The sequence below is a fragment of the Bombus pascuorum genome, chromosome 15 (assembly GCF_905332965.1).
Source record: "Bombus pascuorum chromosome 15, iyBomPasc1.1, whole genome shotgun sequence".
NCBI lineage: Eukaryota > Metazoa > Arthropoda > Insecta > Hymenoptera > Apidae > Bombus > Bombus pascuorum.
The window spans coordinates 1,354,676-1,374,962 of NC_083502.1; the positions used below are offsets into that span (position 1 = coordinate 1,354,676).

Genomic DNA, 20,287 nt, shown 5'->3' on the forward strand with positions numbered 1-20,287 from the left:
ACATAAAAATCAGTCTCGAGTTGAAATAAACAACCATTTTTATCATATATTATCGCCGTCGAGATTGATTCGAAGACCTACGTTAATAAAATATTTTCTGCTCGTTTCTGCAAACACTACGTCCACCTAATCACCCGACAAACGTTCCGAATCATTTTTTGCATGATAACGATTCGATTTTAATTACACAATTTGCAATTAACGAGAATTCTGATTTAAGAATTTTTAATTCTTCTAGTGGGCTCTAGACATTTTTGATTAAAATATGATGACAAATAAACAAGAAGAATAATTGTTTCGATAGAAAATAATAGATAAAAATATTTGAAAATATAGATCCATTACACAGATATTTGATCATTTCAGGCAACAATAGGAAATAAAGATCAATTTGCTTCCAAATAGCCTAATATTGGAACGTTTCGTTAAATGAAGAAATTGAAAGGAAAGTACAAGCGCTAGTGTAGTATAAAAGTAAACACTGTTCGATAAAAAAAAACCATTAAAAAAGGAGGCTGTCTGAGATCATTTTGAAGAGCATTTGCAAGTTATCACGTTTTTGCATAATATTTAAAATAGCTTCTTATTACGTTATATCATAATCGAGTTTAGTGACCTATGACACGGTGATGTCAGAGAAATCCTTTCTTATAATATACCTATCACATATTTTGCACTTTTGGCTTTTCTTTTATATATTTCTAGTACATATGCATATAATATTTATACATTTTTTTGTATCACTATTGCTCTCATTACCTTTATAATAGTCTGTAAATTAACGACAAGTTTATATATATAATTTGTATGTAATTACAAACAGCATTTGCTACCTTTTCTACGCAATCGACAGATTATAAACTTAAATTACCCGTTAATTAGCTGTCTTAGATCGGTTTGCGAGTGGCTTGGCGAATGATAGAGTGAGAACCGATACCACGGCGGTGTTAAAAATCGTAGAAGCGAATGAACTTTCTGTGTGTCGAATGTGAACGAACTTCTTATATGTTAAGTTGCATCTGAAGTATGTTTAAGATATAGTGTAAGACTATGAGCGAGACATTGTTATAGAATATGGTCCAGCTAAATGACATTGAAGTGACGAGTATCTTATTTATTTTGTTGCATGAAAAAGGTTCTCGAAACGAAGTTCACGCTATTTCAAGGGACACGTGTAACGGTGAGAAGAATTTTTCTTCGAGGTCATTTTTTTACGAGTTTCGAAGACCATGGATATTTTATTAAATGGAACTCTATTCGACCAATTGTGCGATAATAACTATTCACAATGTTAATTAATTTAATTAATTAATTAAATGAATTAAACTGGCAATATGCTGCAATAGCTATGTGCTAGCTACCAAAGCTATAGCTACCAAAATCTAAGAGAAGTAGTTTCGCGTGGATTTTGTATATGTAGTTATCTATTTATTAATGAATATCGTATATAATTTATGGATCTATAGATTTTAAAGTAGCAAAAATGCGATAACTCGTGTCTCGTCGTAACAAGTTATGAATCCTAATATTTTGTCTACAGGAGATGCGAATTCGCGTCTTACATACTTGATGCGCCATCCTATAAGAACGTTAACTACTGTTGAATAAATTAGTAAAAAAAGCAATGAATGCTATAGATAAAATGTTATATAATATAATAGAATATTGGTCGCTCGGAAAGTTCGTTTTGATTTTTAAGGAATTTAATAAAATAATAAATTTTGCAAATTGTCCTCAAGCATATTGCACTGAGAAACGTTACTAGAAGTATCTTTAAACATGCTCATTGACTTTTAATAAAATATCACACTCGTTAAACGCTTGTGGGAAAGTTGGTTCCAATTTTGAAGAAATTTCTCCGACATGAAAAATCACATTGAAAAGTTTTTCGCTAAGAAATCTGGAAGGTTGCAAAAGATGGAACAAAGTGTCAGCTTTGTATTTCAGTAAATGTACATTGAATCGAAGTGTAAATCAGAACGAACATTCTGAGCAACCTTTTGAATCTTTTGGATAATTCCAAAAATACGCGGAAATTTAGAGTGTTGCTTTTTTCGCCTTCAAAGTATTAAGAATTTTGTAGTTTTCGGCGTGCTCATATGTACAACGTGCGGGCCTCTTAATGACAGGGATAGCGAAGGTACGAGAAATAAATGAAACAAAGGGAATCTTCTATAGCTGCTCGAAATGCGTATTCCTTGCAATCGGAAGTATAAAAATAATAATTTGCAATGTTGAAAAATATTGCATCATTCGTTTTATGTACTACGTTGAGTTAGTAGTAGATCTAGAGCAGTTTCAGTTTGTTGTTTGCAGAGTGAACATTATAATTGTTGACTTTGCGCCAGCGGTGAAATAAGAGTAAAACTCGAGTCTCGAGACCGACTTATTCTTAAAGGATAAGTAGGTTGGAAAAGTATCAATCAGGATGTAAAAACGAATGTTTAAACCGGTGGTTCTTAAGTTTGGGTGCTGTGAAATTTCTTAAATATCAGGCCGTTCCAATAGTTTCTTTCCTTTTATAAGAAAACAATAGACACACAACATTCTTTGATTTTATTTTGTGGCAACAGAATAAAATGGATCGTACATAATTCAATAAAATAATATGAAACAAGAAATGTTGTGCATCTGTTATTTTCTCAAAAAACGAAGGAAACTTTTGGGACAATCTAATAGATTGGTAAACTGTTAAAGTTATGTGTATTCGTAGGAAGAGGTGATGAAAGTGCGTTGAAAGTGCGTTCTCTGTCTGTACTTGGAGACAGAAGATTGAAAATGATAGCAGACGCGACGAGCACGATGCGGATGTTGGAGAGAAAAAAAGTGCGAAGATGCGATTCGTGAACTTATTGGCTGATCAAAGTACGTATACAGTGGCTCACGAAAGTGCTCGAGCACACACACATACATATAAACTACAAACTTTATGTGTATACGTATATTATCCAGAAACATTAAACTTAAAGCTCATTAGCACTATATCACGAGAGGCGACTACGTGATTATATTGATAAAACTTGAAAGGCATCTGAAGATGTACGTAAAAGTTACGAGATATTTATTGGGAGCATACTTTTTGCGAAGATATCCATATAGTATTTGAATGGTAAATTATTAATTTTATATCAATAAGCCAGGATATTCAGCGAGGCATCAGTTGTATGTTTCAAACTATTATTCATGTTGTATGCTAATTTTCCTCCAGGTGTTTTTGATAAATGTCTCGTAACTTTTACGTTTATTTACGAATTGGTTTCAAATTTTATTGTTACATCTAATCACGATAGTTGTGGCTCATTGCAGGGCTAACGAAATTTCAAAAAGTCCCCTTTAATGCAAATGTTCTGTGTAGGTGTTCGAATATTCTCATCGAGACCAATCCAAGATTCATGGAGCTGGAATGCTACTAATAAAACGTATGCGATAGTTGGTTCATTGTACTTACCAGATATTCGATCTTCGACTATAATTCGTATAAATCTTATATTTTCTATCGTTGTTCCAAGTTGTTTCACGTTTGTTCTACGTTGTTCCAAAGCAAATAATGATTTATTTCAAAAGATCTCGGAAGCAACCGCGAGAGGTTGCACTTTTGACCTGCCCTTTATTCCTTGAAAATGAACGTATTTTACATATTTTACATTAGAAGATGTTCCTCAACGTGTTCAATCGTTTTAGCTGTTCTAGACATTTTTCCAAAATATCGTCTCAATATCGTAATTAATTTAGGAAAAAATTAGCAAACGCTAACATCCGTAACGCAATGCATATTTCTCTTTATTTTAACAACAATAATGTACAGGCAAAGAGTTCTTCTTTTGGAACACGTACTTACATCCCTAGAACAACTTAGAATGAAAATTTGAGCACCGTAACACGAACGCAAGGGTGACTTTACTCTCGCTTCGACAACTTCCATTCTCCAGAAAATTGATAAAACGTCGTCAACGAGGGAGTACAGTCGTTTCGTCGTTGGAATTGAATTCTTCCAACAAAAGGAAAATTATAGAGAATCGTAGATGGTAAACGAGATTGCTGTAAATCTTATTTGAACGATTGTCGTACTTGTAGCTATTTAAGAACGATAGCCGAGAGAAATAACTTTGAGCGAATGGAAGATTTATAGATACTCGTAAAGTCTCAAAGTTGTTCGGCCAGTGTTTCAATTCTACTTAATGCTTTACCGACCGATAGCCGGTTAATCGGATTTTTGTCATCGACGCTTACCGATCGATAGCTTATTAATCGGCTTTTTGTTACCGACAATCTTTCTCATTATTTGAACAGTAATTCGTTATTTAGTACTAAGGTACCTTGCTCAGTTGCGTCAGTTGCGTTGCTTTGTAAGCTCCGACAGTTTTATATCAATTTAAAAAACATACCATTCGCGATGAACAAAAAGAATGGTGTTGGAGTGTCTAAAACGAAACAGAGTCGGCACCAGGGAGAATCTGCGCCTGAGATGCCGGTCGGACGTGCGTATGCTGTTGAATTACTAGCAGTCGGTAAAGTGTTAAGAATACCTTCTTTATCTCCAAGTATCCGTGGAGGGTTCGAATATGTCGCGTTTAGCTTCGAGTCTGCTGGAGGTTTCGAATTCATTCGATGAATGTTCAAATCTGCTTGCAACTACTTGAGGATATCGCTAACGATCACGTTAATACGAGAAACGAGCACATAAATATATAACGTACGAGGAGACCGATAAAGTTAGAAGACATAACGCTAAAAAATTATTTGATTAATTTTGAAATGATCTTATGAAGAAAGCTGTTGATACAACGTGTATAATAGAAGGCCAATACGTAAACAGTAACATAACAAAGAAGTTCGTTTCATTCAGAATTCTTTATTCGAAGAATCTTTTGCAAAATCGTTAACAATCGATAAAGGGAAAACACTGTTTATAAAAATCTCATCGGTTCAGTAATTCATCCTTTCCTTCTCGTACGGGCGATTGTAAATGTACACGTCCTTGAAGAACATGTTAGGAATGGTGTAGTTCCATGCGAACATGGGTCTGTCCAATGGGAATCCGAATGGCACGTTGTCGAACGTCATCTTTCCGAACAGAGGCATTTCGTACGAGTTCATGCTGCTTTCTTCGAATGAGCTCAGGAAGAAGAACATCTTGTACTTCAAACCTTCTGGTTTACCACGTGGCAGAGTGAGGCGTTCTGGGAAACCGAACACCCTTTCGGAGTACGTGAACGGCTCGCTTCCACTGATTGCCTTGTTCAGTTTGTCGTAGTATATGTCACTTGACATCATGCCAGGTGCAGTGATGAGGGATTCCGAGCTGCGACGTTCGATGCTGTTGCTTCCAGAATGGACTGTGAGAGTAAACAGAAGGCTCGATTGAATATCGATCTTTAATCTTCTAATAATAATAATAATAATAATTAAGGTCGAAAACAGCTTGCTTCATCGCGAGCTGTTTTATCGCATCGATCAAGGACTAAAGAGGTTCTTTAAGCTTGATTGATCAAGTTAGCTGCTTTTGACGAGTATACTCGTCATGAAGAAATTACAATATTTTGTGTTAGGACGAGTCCTACCAGTAATAAAATTAAAAGACAGTCATTTCGTTACAACTTAATTCTATATTGTAACAGCCACGAAGACTCTGTATTGGACGAGTATACTCGTCATCGCTTACTTTTTGCGATACGTTTTTGGTTCACGCTTTCCAAAGAGGTCGCAACAGCTAACCGGTTAACACTAACATTACCAAGCTCGGTCGTATGACCGGTTTCAAAATGTAATTTTAAATTGTACATTCGTTTTTATTTCTTTTGTTCATCCAACTTCCTGCAAGTTCTTATATTAACGAAAATTGAAAAAATGATTAACCAGATAATATAAGAGTTTACATGAAGTTAGACGAAGAAAAGAAGTAACGATGAATGGTACAACTTTAAATAAATTTTGAAATTTGACCGGACCTGGTAAGATTAGCATTAAATAGCATATTATTCGTATGGAGAATAATAAAGAAAAATAAATAAGATACTAACGGTTCACGGCGAATCTGTCCATTTCCACGAAGTAGTAATAGTACTTCTGTAAGTAGATGATATCCTGTTGCACCTCGTCGAAGGCTGGCCCAAGGAAGATTCTCAGCATTCCCTTCATTTCTTTGTCGGCATTGATGTTGATTTTGTAGGTGAACGGCTGGTAGTTGAGACAAGCGCGTCGTGCCTTCAGACGAAGGTACATTCCACTCTTGAAGCTCTCCACTGATACTGCGTTACTGATCAGAGTGTCGCAGGTGTCGAAGTACGTGTACAGTTTGTCGATATTCACGGACTCGAATTTCACACCTGGCACTTGCAATTCGCTCTGAGAGTACTGGGGCAGGAATCTCTTGTATCTGCGTGAACATAACGTGTAACAATTAGTAAGAAGTAGAAAATACATCAAACTTTTCAAATTATTGTAAAGAGACTCGTCCACTTTATCTGACTGGAAAACAATTATTATGGTAATATAACAAAGAATAGTAGTTGAGATTAATTATAATTATCTAATAAGACGTTTTTTAAGCTGAATCTTATGAAAGAAAGTTTGTTGCAGGATAACAAAATTTAGCTCTTCGTCGAGACTTCTGCTTGTAACGATACAAATACGTTAATAACGATCTGGTGTCGTTCGCACATCTTTCTAACATCTTCTAAACAGCCAACATACCTGAAGAAGTAAGTCATAATATTTTTGTAAAGCATATAGAATGCCGGATCTCTCATGCTGGTACAGTAGCTTTGGAGAGCGCTGGGGATCACCTTGTTCTTGTTGTAGAAGTCGAAGTTGAAGCCAAGGATGTCACGTGCAAGTGCGTCGTACATGCCGTAGAATCTGGTGTTGCAGGAGTCTACATTCCCTTCTATCACGTTGCCGAGCATGTTCAGACCTTCCGGTGTGTAGATGTCTACCTTCTTTCCATATTTGTCTATCAGATAGCCAGAGTCGATGGCGTCCATTATACGCAACTCCAGAGCGTTGATTTCCTAAAGAATCGAACGTGCACTTTGAATTTTCATTTTACTCTTCATATCGGACATCACGATTGTTATTTTCGGGAGATTCAACGTATACTTTGAATTTTCTTCTTTGTTATTGTTGTTGTTGAGCATATTGTGCTCCTGCTAATAATTCTTGCACGGTAAATAATTTGGCTTTTATCGACGGTCTTTGTGAATTATATTATTGAAATTTTTTCAGTTTAAATTGAAGGTTGTCAGGTTTTAAGTAGTACTTTTTTTTTCGTGGAGGAAATCCGCACGGACACCCGCCGACTAAAACCTCCACAATGACCGTCCCTATTGCGACCGAGGGGTGCCCGGGAACCGCTGTGGCAACAGACCGGGCCCCCCGAGGTTTTAAGTAGTACTACCTTGTAATTAACTTAGTCGTAAAGAAGCAAACTATTTGAGCTCGTTATTATTGCGATAACACTCACCTTAAGATATTTGTATTTATAATAGGGTAGAGCCGAGTATCTGTCTCTTTGTGGGAAAGGTATGCCATTGGGGTACATCATCGTTGAGAAGTATCCAGGGTAGATCGACTTGCTCCAGTCGAAGTCCTCTATCTTACCAAGATCGTTCGACATTCGTTCAAGGAAGTACCTGGCCAATAATTGCTGGTGGATGAAATAATAAAATTGTCCACGTATCTCTTTAGGCATGTTGTATTTGCTGCTGGACATCCAGAAGGGGAATATCTGTCGGATGTAGTAGTAATACGCGTTCATTCCGATATCCTCCATGAAGTAGTCGAGTTTATATTCGTCGTCCATGTATGGCATCATGTAATTGCTCGAGTAGTTGGCGGTCACTACGTAAGTTTCGACGTTGCCCATTCCGGCACCAGTTCCTGAAAGAAGAAGGTTGACTTTCTTTATTTAAAATCGTCGGATGGGGACTTTTCCAAGACTTTTCGCTATTAGAATCTTTATGTCCCTTGTTCCCTTTTCTATATTTCCTTTAGAAGAAAACAGGGTCTGCGTATGTTTTCGAAAAATAGATTGCCACTCGCGTATTAGACGAATTATTTGAAATTCAATCTCAGATTACTATTTTCAACTACTCTAACTACCTTTTTTTTTTTCGTGGAGGAAACCTTCATAGACGCCCCGCGCCCTCCGGGGAGAGGGCGCCAGGTAGTGCCGGATTCGTACCGGCTAAAACCTCCACGGTGGCCGTACTTGGCGAAAGGGGCCCTAGAACCACTCATAAGCATGACATCACGAGCCCCCTGCGCGCCGAGTTCACCTCGAGTTATGCGAATCTAACTAAACTCGACTACTCTAACTACCTACTCTACATCTAACTAGTAGTATGTAACTTCTTACGTTTACTCTATAACTATACTGTAAAATAGAAAGGTATAGCTACCTCGAGACATCTTCAAGTATTGTGCTTCCTGCATCACGCTCGAATCGAAGAAATAGTTAGGGTAGATCTCATAGATCGCTGGCAATCTCATGTATTTACAGTCGCTTCTGTAGAATACGGCAACGGAGAACGCCATAGTGAACATGCCGCTGTTCATGCGAAGTCGGGCCCAACAAGCAGTTTTGTAGAACGTTTGGAAGTCCTTGGCGTTGTAGAACAACTCGAACAACATTTTCATTTCGTACACGTGCTCGGTGTTGAATGGTGTGAAGATGGCATCACGGACAAGGAACATTCCTTGCTTGTACCACCAAAAGAACTTTTGTACGACATTCTGAAACAAGTAGATGCAAGACATATATAATGTTCAAAAATTAGAATATATCGTAACAACAATTATTCCTACAATACATGCATCGTAGTAGAAATTAATGCATCATGATCGATTGTTACTTTAATCGAATGTTGTTAAATTATAATGGTTAAACGTTCGGGGTCGATTCGATGAAATGGTAACAGGTATAATTCATCGAATAATTATAGCTATGGTCATGAAACCGGTAACATGAAGAATCACCTTGTCTTTGTACATGTCCACGTTTGTCTCCATGTTGTAGTTCCTTCCTATGTCATACCATTCAGCATCGCTTAGGTCTGCCTGTCTAACGTAGAGCAACAGATCGAAGATCTTCTTCTGCTTATGGAGGAAGTCCATGTCGGCAGTGCGACTTCCGGAGAACGATGCGCTCTGCGCTACGCAAATAGCGACTAGTGCCGCTAACAAAGTCAACTTGAACATCCCCGCGATGAAAATTTGGCCGCACCCTGGATTCAGTTGGTCGTTGTGTACCGGTTAACGATCCACCGCGTGCTTTTATACTTATTCGGAATACAATAATCACGCTGAACCTCTGACCCACATCGTGCTCACGGAGATACCGTGTGTCATCAGTATCCCTGTATATTCGTACGGTTGATTATTAACAGGCACATCCGTCAAAAGGAAAAGATTTGACATAGGATTGTGCGCGAATACGATTTCGATACGTTCGAAACTACCACGTGCAATCATACAGCGATCGATTTACGTCTACTTGAAATATTTCGATTCTTGGTAGGATACCGTCAACTATTCGTATTTTATTTCTGGGAAAAATTTTATAATCGGCTTCAGACGCACGGATCGTCAAATTCTTCACGTTTTAAGCTTCTACCAATACGTTACAAATATTTTTGTTAATTTTCTTTGGAATTCATTATTATTGATTATTATTACGTATTTACACGATGCATTATTTATGTTACGTATTTTGCTACTTGTTTCTAGTGGCGGATTTAACCCTCTGGCGGCCTGAAGTCATCGTACCGATCACGATGTTTAAACCAATAGGAAATTAATATTTAGAGGTCCTTTGGTTAATCTACCAAATTTTAATGTTCACCTAGACGGTGAATATCATCTTCACGCGTAGTAATTAAAATACTCGCGACTTCAAGACTCTCCTGGTAAGCGTGTCTCGTTGGAGGACTTAATTATTTTCCACGCATTTTAAAAAACGCAAGAACCCTCCGGAGAACGCTTCTGAATGAGCACATTGAATGCTCGATGGACGTTTCGAATATTCTAACTACTATACGCGTTGATTCAACGAACATCGTCTTGGCCAAGCTAGAACTATATCCCAGTATTTTATGTAATTCTGATAATCGTTTAATAATCTAAAAGCACTTTTGAGAGCCTCATTATAGTGTTTATTATTAGCGTCAAGGTAAATACATTTATTTCTTATTATTATTCGTTATGTATTCCTGTCTCCTTTTCTATTAAGCATTGTTAATGGAAACAATTATTAATCATTTGTGTTCTACTTTCTGTTCCTAAATCGTAGAACCTTTCAGTCACTCTGTTGTGAATTTTCCAGACTGCCCCACTACGTTAGCTAACGCAAAGAGAGTTATTTGAATGGAAAATTCTTCTATGATCTGGAAGCGAGTAAATATGCTAACCAGGCTCGGTATGTTCCTCCATGTATGTTTAACATTATATCCTCTCTTCGTAGAACAATAAACGCTTTGAAATTGAAGTCTAAATTTGTAATGAAATCATTCGAACGTATATTATATAATTCGCGATGTTTAATAAATAAATAATTGTTTCTTTCTTTCGTTATTTGCAGCTACATCAATGAAACGATATTACGGTTATTAGAGCGTCTTACTTAATTTAGTAATTCTTATATCGATCCGCAATCTTTTAAATTATTCTCCATGCTGGCTTTCATACTGAATTATTTTTATACACAGAATATATCTCTGTCATTTCTTAAATTTAAGTATGAATTTTTAATCTGATCAAATGTATCAATCAAATGTATATTATATATGTAGCTTAAGATATCAAGTAAAAGTACGTCGAGTATTGACAAATTTCCTTACACGAACGAACGTAAGACGATGTAAGCGATAAAAAGGATGCAATGACACAAATCCATAGAAATTTGTTAAATTACTTCTATTAACTATAGGAACAAAATATATATATTAATAACGTGCAAAGTAATTAAAACGGATTGGCGTATCTGTTTCTCACTTTTCTGTCGGTTCTTTTATCTCAATAATATTCAATGTCGCAGACGAATATGTAATTCACGGGTCAGTGAACAAGTAAATAACATTTGTCTCTTAATTGCAGAGCGTGACGTGGATCAAAGGCAAAATACGAGCACGAAAAGTGTTATTGTTTCAATAGATTAATGTGAGAATAACAGGCATATGGAAAAACACTAAAGTTAATGGCATGGATTTCTCAGACTTTTACGGAACGGTATGTTGAATGTAAAAAAGAAAAAAAAAAATAACTATATTTGTCGCGTAATTTTTTTTTTTTTCTGTAAACGAAATAGAATTATACTATTTTGGAAAGCTTATTAATTAATACGGTGGCCATATGATAAAAATGTTATAATATTGTTTGGGTTAAGAATAATGTTGAAATAGGATTTATCAGAAGTCAAACATTTATACGTACATAATCTTGTAAATGGCAAAATAAGATTGTGTAATAAATAAAAGAAGAGGGAAGATAAAATGAGAATATTTTTCTGTGAGACTTATACTACAATAACATTATTTATATTTTAATTATTATTTATAATATTATCTTATATTTATTATTCATGTTTTAATATTAACAAAATACATTAACGAAAATTATACTTAATTTGATGCTTTTCGTTGATTTATTTTGTTAATATTAAATCATGGATAGTGCGAATAAATAATATTATGAATATTATCATATTTACAGAAAATATTAATTAGACAACGTTTTATTATTTTTTCAAAAATATTAAATATTATACTACTTCTAGTAAGAAATAAGAAGAAGATAGAAATAAACATTTTTCTTAATAATTATCTAAAAGATTATTAGTTAATTCTTTAATTTCATTATTCCATTCTTTTGGACATACTTTCGTTAAAATAAAAATACTTTCGTAGAATAAATAAAATACACATAGGTGTATAATTTCGTTATAAATTTCATTGATAAATATGGTGCATAAGGTCAATGCCTTGAACATTCGATTCAAGGGAAAATTTCGTACACTTTATCTGCTACACTGATAAGTAATGAAATTATACATACATACATACTTTTACTTCAAGTCGGTAACTAAAGCAACAATTCTACAGTTATGTTATAATGCAAACTTATAATACCAACCGCCATTTATAAATTGTATATTAAATTGTAATATGTGAAACGTTAGATTTTGTTATATCAATTTTGTTATAATAAATGTGAAAATTTAATGTTTATAAATATCACACTTTTATTTAATGCGTAACTAAATTCAGTTTGTTTACAGCAAAAATATTATCTATTTATTTTATTAGTCATTTTGAATACATAAATATATTTCTTTAAAATTCGAAAATAGTAAGATTTATATATGAACATATTAATTTCGTAAAGGTAAGGTAATAAATCATAATACAGAGCATATAATACAAAATTAATATAGTATGATTCATTATTACTACTATTACTACTACTACTATTATATAGTGATTAAATATATAGATTTTTATGTTTTTTTATTAAATACTGCTTCAAAACTAAGTGTTGAATATTTTCCAAATAAGAATATAGGAACAAAATTATTTGAAATTAATTTAAATTAAATTATTTTCTATCTCTTATAAAATTAAACTATATTTGAAATAAGTTTCATTATATAAACCTTAATCTATAAATAGATGGAATATTTTCTTGAATTTATTTCAGTATCAAAAACTTTCACCTCAAGAACTATATAGTTTCTAATTCGAAACTAAGTTACAATTTTATACATTAAAATTACAAGATATTTTATATAAAATATTACTTATTTTAGATATCAAATCACCTAATATTTTGAAGACGGGTAATAAATACTTGTGAGAAATGCACCTTCCACTTTCAGAGAAAGATATAATTCTAGCATCCTCTGAGTATGCTAATATGGCCATAATACTTAAAATGATTATTGAAAGATTAAAAAATAATATACAATGCCTATATAGGCATGAAAGTTTTGAAAAGAGCCTGTTATCATGGGTGACAGAGATACAGGATCGTTTAAAAGAATTTGAGTTGTATGGTAGAGTAAGTTATAGTTCTTATGCCCTATTTACAAAAGTGAATCGTCATTAAATCTACTTTAAGTATACTTTTAAATGATGATAAATAATGGTGGATTAATATCATATTTTGTTATAGTAAATAATTAAATTTATATAAACTTGCTTAAAATTATTGTTATTACTTATTATAAATATATCAATAAATAAGTTACATACAAATATTTTCTTATTTATGTTTATTAATTTTACATTGAAAATCACAATGAAGTCAGAATTGATTGTGTTGCTCTTTTTTATACAAATTGATTATATAAAATGTAACATTAAACATAAAATATTTCAAATTACATAAAAGAACATGTATTTCAAAATATTACAATGATAACCCAGGAAATTTTTCTAAAATAAATTTTCTAAAATACGTTAAAATTGAAATCAATTAATTTCTATGAATGTTACTTTTAGAAAGTAGAATTGTTACTTTTAAAAGTTACTTTTAAAACTTTTAGAAAGTTACCACACTCAGAACATTCTTGGGTCCTAGTAACTATCTATACATTTTGCGGTCACCTATGACTAGAGATAAACAACGCAACAACATACCAGTGTACAATATCACATTTCCAAAGCACGAAGAAAATAAATTATCCTCTGCATTATATAAAATGAAGAAGAAATTTAAACGGAGATGCACAGGTAAAAACTTAGCTAAAGGTTCTGTCTGTGGAGCAAAACCAATAGAATATTCATAATACGTTACTTAATGAAAAAAGTACGTCTAATGTATATTTAATATATTAAAAAATACCACTGGTTTAATAAATATAAATATTTCATATAAGTATAAATGTGAACTATTTCTTTCTACATCTTTTATATACATAATAATATCCAAATCTTTTTCTGTAAAACACTCGAGTCCTTAATTGAATTTATAGTCCAATAAATATCAATTACCGGCCCCAGGTAAGAAGAGGAACAAAATGTTATAAAAACATAATTACAATTTTGTTCTAAATTCTTTGATTTACTCATATTCAAATATTATTCCATACAATTATACGTCACTTTATTGTCCGACTTTTTGGAATGTGACAAGATTATATCACACGCTTTGCCAAGAATTATCAAGCTATTTAAGATCTTGAATGTTACCAGAATAAAGTAGGCTAGAAGCAATAAAATTATATTGGCTGGTTGAACAGGTGGTGTAATAGTCGTACAAAGAACTCTTCCTATTGCAACTCCTAGAGGAAGAGGAATAAAACCCATCCTACGGGCTACTACATCGGATGGATCAGAAAAGGCGCTCTCTTGCCGAGTTTGAGCCATATCATAGGCTACTTTAATAGTATAATCTCTGTATACTGTTGAATGAATTTCATTGAAACGGGTTATAAAGGCGTGTTTAACCTATTGTAGAAAGTAATTCGATAAATGCCTTAAAAAGACAAGTCTCTCTCTGATAGTTATCTCTGAAAACTATGATAATCTATTTACCCAATCTACAAGAACTTCAGCAGAGAGCAACATTATACAATCTGGAAGAAGCACCGCGAGTCGTTCAGCTTTCCATGCATATTCCTTCATTGTTTGAAGATTTACAGCAAGAAGGAGCATCATTAAATGAAAACGTTCCCTTACGTCTGCACAAGATAGTTGAAAGAGATTGTTCTTGTCAAATTTCTTAAACACAGAACCTTTCAATTCTACAAACTGAAATAGAAGTTCACGCAATAGCATTATTATGTTCCACTGTAGAATGTGTGTTTCTTGATCTTTCTTATTATTTTTATACAAATAACTTTTTTTATTCAATTCTTTTAAAAATGCTCTATAAGGAGTAACATATTAGTAATGACTTACATTATTAGACATCATTATAGTGAGCAGAGCTTTGTTGCTACTATTTATAGCAACATTCAAAGTCGTGGCTTGGAAAAGTACCAAAATACTGTGTAATACTATGAAAGTAAATATTGCATAGGAAAATATTAAAATCATTTATATCTCAATATAATGCACTTCACATAATATAACTGAAATATTTTCAATTTTTAGTGATAATAATGCACCAGAAAGTTTGATATGAATTGTAATTATTATTTTGATATTTTTAAGATTAAAAGGTCTTAAAAAATTTGATTAATACAATTAATATTTCCAATACTGTAGTTGCAATAGTGATTTCATTTAAACATCCATTAAAATATAGAAAACTAGTATCTCTAGTATCTTCTCATAGATTCTAATAAATCTTCCAAAGTAATATTAAATGTAGTACAAAATTCTCTCCTACACCCAATGTTTATAGAAAGGATACAAACATAGGTAAAAGCAAACAATAGATGAGGTAGGATGCCCAGATGTTGAGATCTTGCTTGTGACTTTGATCTAGGCTCTGTAGCTGTCCAGAAAAGAGCATCTATTATATCTTGCCCAAAAGCACTGAATAATTTATCACCGACTTCCAACATATTATAAAATATGTAGAGTTTTATCACAGACTGACTTTTCACCAAATGGTACATCATCGAAGTGTCAACCTTCCATGTAGCTGCCCAACAGCTGATCACCACGATTCCTTTTAAAAGGTCACACATTTCTGCTGGTCTTAGGTATCGTTCTCCAACTCTTAAATTCCTCTTCTTTCTAGACCATAAATTTATTTTATATAGAATAGAATACGTGTAATCAAATTTTAATGCGGTATGAATGAATATTTGGGAGTATTTATGAATAGCTTTTGTCCCTTTTATGATTCATTATTTGTATAAATCTATAAAAAGTGATACTTAGCAATTGACCCAGGCTATATGAGCATAATAAATAAGGCAGATATTTAGGTGATCCCATTTAGCTGAATCACCTTGTATATTACTTTAACTTTCAATCAATATCAATTTTGCTTTTCTACACACTTTCATATGACTTTATTTTCCTGATATCTGTGGATATTAATATCTTCCTTAGATGTATATATGACAATGTTTTTGTTTAGATATTCTATTGCATATATATGACATTGTCAATCTTGAACATGTTAACCAATATAAATATAAATTTACCCAAGACAATGCCATAGGGGTCTTGTAACCATTGTCCATAGTGCCATCATGAATCTTAGTGGTAAAAATGTATAAACAAATAGAAAAGAATCCGCACACTGCAACAGAAAATTGTTCTATTATATACTTATCTTTAACACACACACATATATGACATAGAAGAACATTAATCTTAAATTGAGGTAAGCATTAAGATTATGTGAAATACTATAAAAAATAATTAGATTACTTTTACAAACTGCATATTAAACTTATTTAATACTTATAAAAAAACATTTCATATGTACATACTTGTAAAAATCCATAGGCCATAAATTTTTCAACTTCTTTTGGAATTTTCATAAATGAATAAAGTTTTTCTCTTCTTGCAGAGAAACTTTCCTCATCATTCTCTAACTGATAGCCTCTTGTTAATTCTGTTCGTAGAAATTGTGTAAGAGACACACCTGTAATGACAATGAAAAACATTTACAATACAAAAATTTACAAAAAAAGAAAAGATTGCTTTTAAAACCTATATTTCTTAAACATTTTTATTCTTATTAGTGAGCACCATAAGCTTTTAAAGTCTTAGATCCCTCATTTTATAACACTTTGTACATTATTACGAAAAATTTATAATTTCATGTTAATAAACAATTTACCAAACAGATGACGGTTCAAACAAAATTACCTGGTTTTCTATGTTGATATTCCCCAATGTTTAATTGGGCTTTCATATCTTGAATTTTATTAATATGACTATCCAATTGTTTCGTAGGTTTAATTTTTAGGTATGTTTTATCAGTATAACTTCGCCAATTTTCTTCGGTATTCATTTCTGCGTATTTTTTATTTTGTTATTTCCTAACCTCAAAATTTCTCGTTTCACTATAAGACTGTTTTTAACTTTAAATTTCTCGTCTCCTGTTGATATATTCCGAATTATTTAAATTACTTCTTTACTTCTAAATCTCGATTCACCGATTATGTAAAGGATCAAGTTATCATTTTCTTTGCAAAACATTATATAAATTAAAATCGCTCTATATTTATGAATATGAACTAACATGGACGAATAAGAACGTTTAGCATAAAAATAATATCTCTACCTATGGATGAATAATTGTGTGTGTAAGTGATGTTTACGTTGAACTTTTTGCAATATTGACTCTCAAGCGTTTTTTAAAGTGTAAATTGTCTTATACTATTTTTGTATCTTGGATTTATTTTACTTTGTTTTGATTCATTTTATTACATAATAAAGAATTCATCCGATAGTGCAAATTACTCCTATAATATAATATGTAATATGTTATATACTATGTACTATATAATATAATATAATATGTTACTATACCCAAGTACTAATTACTGAATGTAACACGTTTAGTCTGTAATTGAAAGATACGTATTAGAAAATACATTACATTATAAAAATAATTTGATAGCTAAAATTTTTAAATAGGAAATAGATATTTATCTAATCTAAGTTTATCAGTTTGCTAAATAATATCTTATAACCTTCAAATGTTTAAATATAAGTTAATCATTTACTGTATGCCAATTTTGAATTTGTAATGTAACTCATAATGTGCTATTATTACTAATTATAACTTAATATAAATAATTACTACTTAATAGGTAGTAATTACTGCTTAATATAAATAAATATTAACGAAATGATAAATTACAGGATGTAGGTTATAAACTCATTTATAATAATTTCACAACTTTAACTGAATTAGTTGAAACAGTTGATATGTAACATATAAAATTTATATAACATGTTTTATTACTGAATTTACTCTTGTTATGCAAGAGAATTTACTATTGGTACAGTAAATTTATATATGTAGCATAAACATACATATACAATAATATAAAATATTAATTTGACATTTTGTGATGAGAAGTTTACGTCTTTGAATATCATAGTTTTCTTCTCTACGACTTGTACGAAGTAAGCTACCGCCCATATGTCGCTCGGATTAAGGATTACTGTGCACTCCTTTGCTTAGGCGGCTATAGCCTTTCTTTCGTGTAAATAGATTTGCTGGCGTCAGGGATATTTTGTCCGATTTTTAATTGTCAATAACTAAAAAGCAAAGTCGAAAACGCAATTTCTTTATTCTTGATTTTCGTCTTATTTCGGCATTTTTGGCATTAAATTATGAAAAATCTGTAGCCAAACACCCTGTTTATATGAACTTGTAATAGATATGAAGATTATACATATATAAAATATCGTAAAAATAGTCATCTTTATGCTTCCTATTTATTAATCAATTACGTTTAATTAAATTAAATATGACATATTAAATTACTAATATGTAATTAGTGCGGGTAATTACATTTCAAATCCTTAAATTTTCTTCGTCCAAAATGGACATATTATCACACGTATGTTTACTTTTCACGTGCATAGACGCATATTTAAGTTCCAGTTTAACCTCTTATGTATCTTTTTGTTTGGGATATAATGTATTCGTTCACCTTATTATTGAAAATTCCTTTGCAGGAATCTTACGACTCCTATTCGTACACAGTTGAATTACGCCCTCACGCCCCGCCTCATCCATTGAAATTGATGGGGCAAGCTACGCAGCAGTTGCATGTGGAAAATCGAACTGATGAGATGTTTTTAATGTTACTCCGCGTCAGGTATCTGTTCTTCCAATACTTCGTACATTCTTTCGCGCTTAACTTAGTTTAATTGACGTATATACGTCCATATTCAATAATTTTTAGCATTCTAATCTATTTTAATCTATTATCTGATCATCTCTTTTTCCTTGCCCGTATTTTTGGTCATGATATTTGCCCGTAGTTCGTACAATGAGCTTTCAAAACGGAATTTGATTTTGATCATTGTTTTATTTTTATATAATTTATTCTTTTTATATATTTATTTTAAAGCTTTCGTCTTCGTTTGTGCATATTATTGATCCATTGCGAGGGAAACTTGGATGCATTAGAGTGGATTAGATTTGTTTTTTTTTTTTTTTTTGATACATTTTTGAATTTCACAATAAACAATGAATTTGAGTAAAGTGTGTTAGGCAAAAGTACCGATACGTAGCCATGCTATATTATGTGTCGTGGTTTTACGGTTTTTGTGTTTATTTTTGTTTTTTGGATTTAAGCCGCAGGGGAGCGGAGCTTTTGTGTATTCTTGTTTGTGTTGTATTTTTGTCCTGAAACTTGGCCGCAAAACAGGACTCTTCGGTGGTTTACTTTTGTGCGCTGTGGGATTTTTTTGGGGGGGGGTGAAGGGGAAGGGGAGGGGAACGTTACGAAATTCGAAAGGGCGCTGTGATCGATGATGAATCCGATAACTTGTCGTGATGATTTGGTAATATTTGATTTATTTTAATAAAGGCAAATGTATTTATAAATTTATCTCTTATGAATCATTGCTAACATTTATTTAAGTATTTAATCAATATCTGCATTTTAAAGAATAATTATCGTTACTAATACGTAATAAGACAAAGTATGCGATAAGAATATGAAGATGAAACTAGGTTAAAGAAATCATTTCTTTTTATTTCGAGTATAAATTGGTTTTTTATTTCAAGTAAATCGAACAATTCTTTTTCATTGTTTAATACTAATTTAATGTGGATTTTCTAGATTTTGTCATATTTTACGCTTCGCTGCCTTTTTCGTCATTGTCATCAATGTCGTCATTTTACTTTTTTCAGGAATTTTCGTGATATTCAATTATATTACATTATTAACGTGATATTCTTCTATCTATGATAAATTAGTAATAATTAATCAATAATTTTATAAAAACAACGTTTTCTTCAACGAACACTTGATACTCGTTACGAAGAAGGAGAAAACCTCTATCCTTTAAAAACTTTTCTTTTAGAAAATTTCTATGACCACGCGCAATGTGGTCGGTAGAGTCAGTTTACTTTTTTCACGAGCCTCTCATTAAATTTAATTACAATAATCATACACAAAATTAGAGTCAGTGTGTCCACCAATTGTGATATAAACAGACGACTACTTTTATTTTTGTTTTTTCTTATACATCTTCTTTTAAACATTTTAAATCACACGTTTCGCAAGAGAATAAAGCCTATCCTGATGTTCAAGAATGTAAGTATTTTTGTATATTGCACTATAATTTAATTTATTATTTGTGTTTTAACTAAACTACTAACTTTTGAGGTTATTAGAGGAACGCGTGGATAAATT

The 20,287-nt window shown here is 32.3% G+C and overlaps 2 protein-coding genes and 2 long non-coding RNA genes across 14 annotated transcripts; 2 read left to right on the forward strand and 2 right to left on the reverse strand.

Annotated features, from left to right (window-relative positions):
* The first annotated feature begins 2,212 nt into the window (after positions 1-2,212).
* LOC132914890 (uncharacterized) lies at positions 2,213-11,692 on the forward strand. 10 transcript variants are annotated; one of them, XR_009659714.1, is made up of 8 exons: positions 2,213-2,452; positions 2,714-2,865; positions 6,170-6,487; positions 6,580-6,701; positions 6,802-6,919; positions 9,727-10,168; positions 10,322-10,428; positions 10,577-11,692. It is a non-coding gene; the product is annotated as an uncharacterized LOC132914890 (long non-coding RNA). The 10 variants fall into 10 exon arrangements; XR_009659713.1 differs by having other exon boundaries at positions 2,214-2,452; positions 6,170-6,403; positions 6,570-6,701; XR_009659715.1 differs by having other exon boundaries at positions 2,215-2,452; positions 6,170-6,403.
* On the reverse strand, positions 4,833-9,248 carry LOC132914888 (hexamerin-like). The gene is made up of 6 exons (XM_060974385.1): positions 8,977-9,248; positions 8,400-8,733; positions 7,463-7,878; positions 6,694-7,010; positions 6,021-6,376; positions 4,833-5,336 (listed from the first exon to the last, which is right to left on the reverse strand). The coding sequence occupies exons 1-6, from the start codon at positions 9,196-9,198 to the stop codon at positions 4,927-4,929; spliced, it is 2,055 nt and encodes a 684-aa protein (XP_060830368.1). The 5' UTR covers positions 9,199-9,248; the 3' UTR covers positions 4,833-4,926.
* A 1,555-nt stretch (positions 11,693-13,247) lies between the features above and the next one.
* On the reverse strand, positions 13,248-17,161 carry LOC132914889 (protein TAPT1 homolog). Its single transcript, XM_060974386.1, has 8 exons — positions 16,770-17,161; positions 16,388-16,542; positions 16,097-16,194; positions 15,352-15,680; positions 14,895-14,992; positions 14,529-14,744; positions 13,523-14,441; positions 13,248-13,486 (listed from the first exon to the last, which is right to left on the reverse strand). The coding sequence occupies exons 1-7, from the start codon at positions 16,912-16,914 to the stop codon at positions 14,073-14,075; spliced, it is 1,410 nt and encodes a 469-aa protein (XP_060830369.1). The 5' UTR covers positions 16,915-17,161; the 3' UTR covers positions 13,248-13,486; positions 13,523-14,072.
* Positions 17,162-18,641: 1,480 nt separating this feature from the next.
* On the forward strand, positions 18,642-19,062 carry LOC132914897 (uncharacterized). Of its 2 annotated transcripts, none has more exons than XR_009659723.1 (2): positions 18,642-18,796; positions 18,995-19,062. It is a non-coding gene; the product is annotated as an uncharacterized LOC132914897 (long non-coding RNA). The 2 variants fall into 2 exon arrangements; XR_009659722.1 differs by having other exon boundaries at positions 18,642-18,739.
* The last annotated feature ends 1,225 nt before the right edge of the window (positions 19,063-20,287 follow it).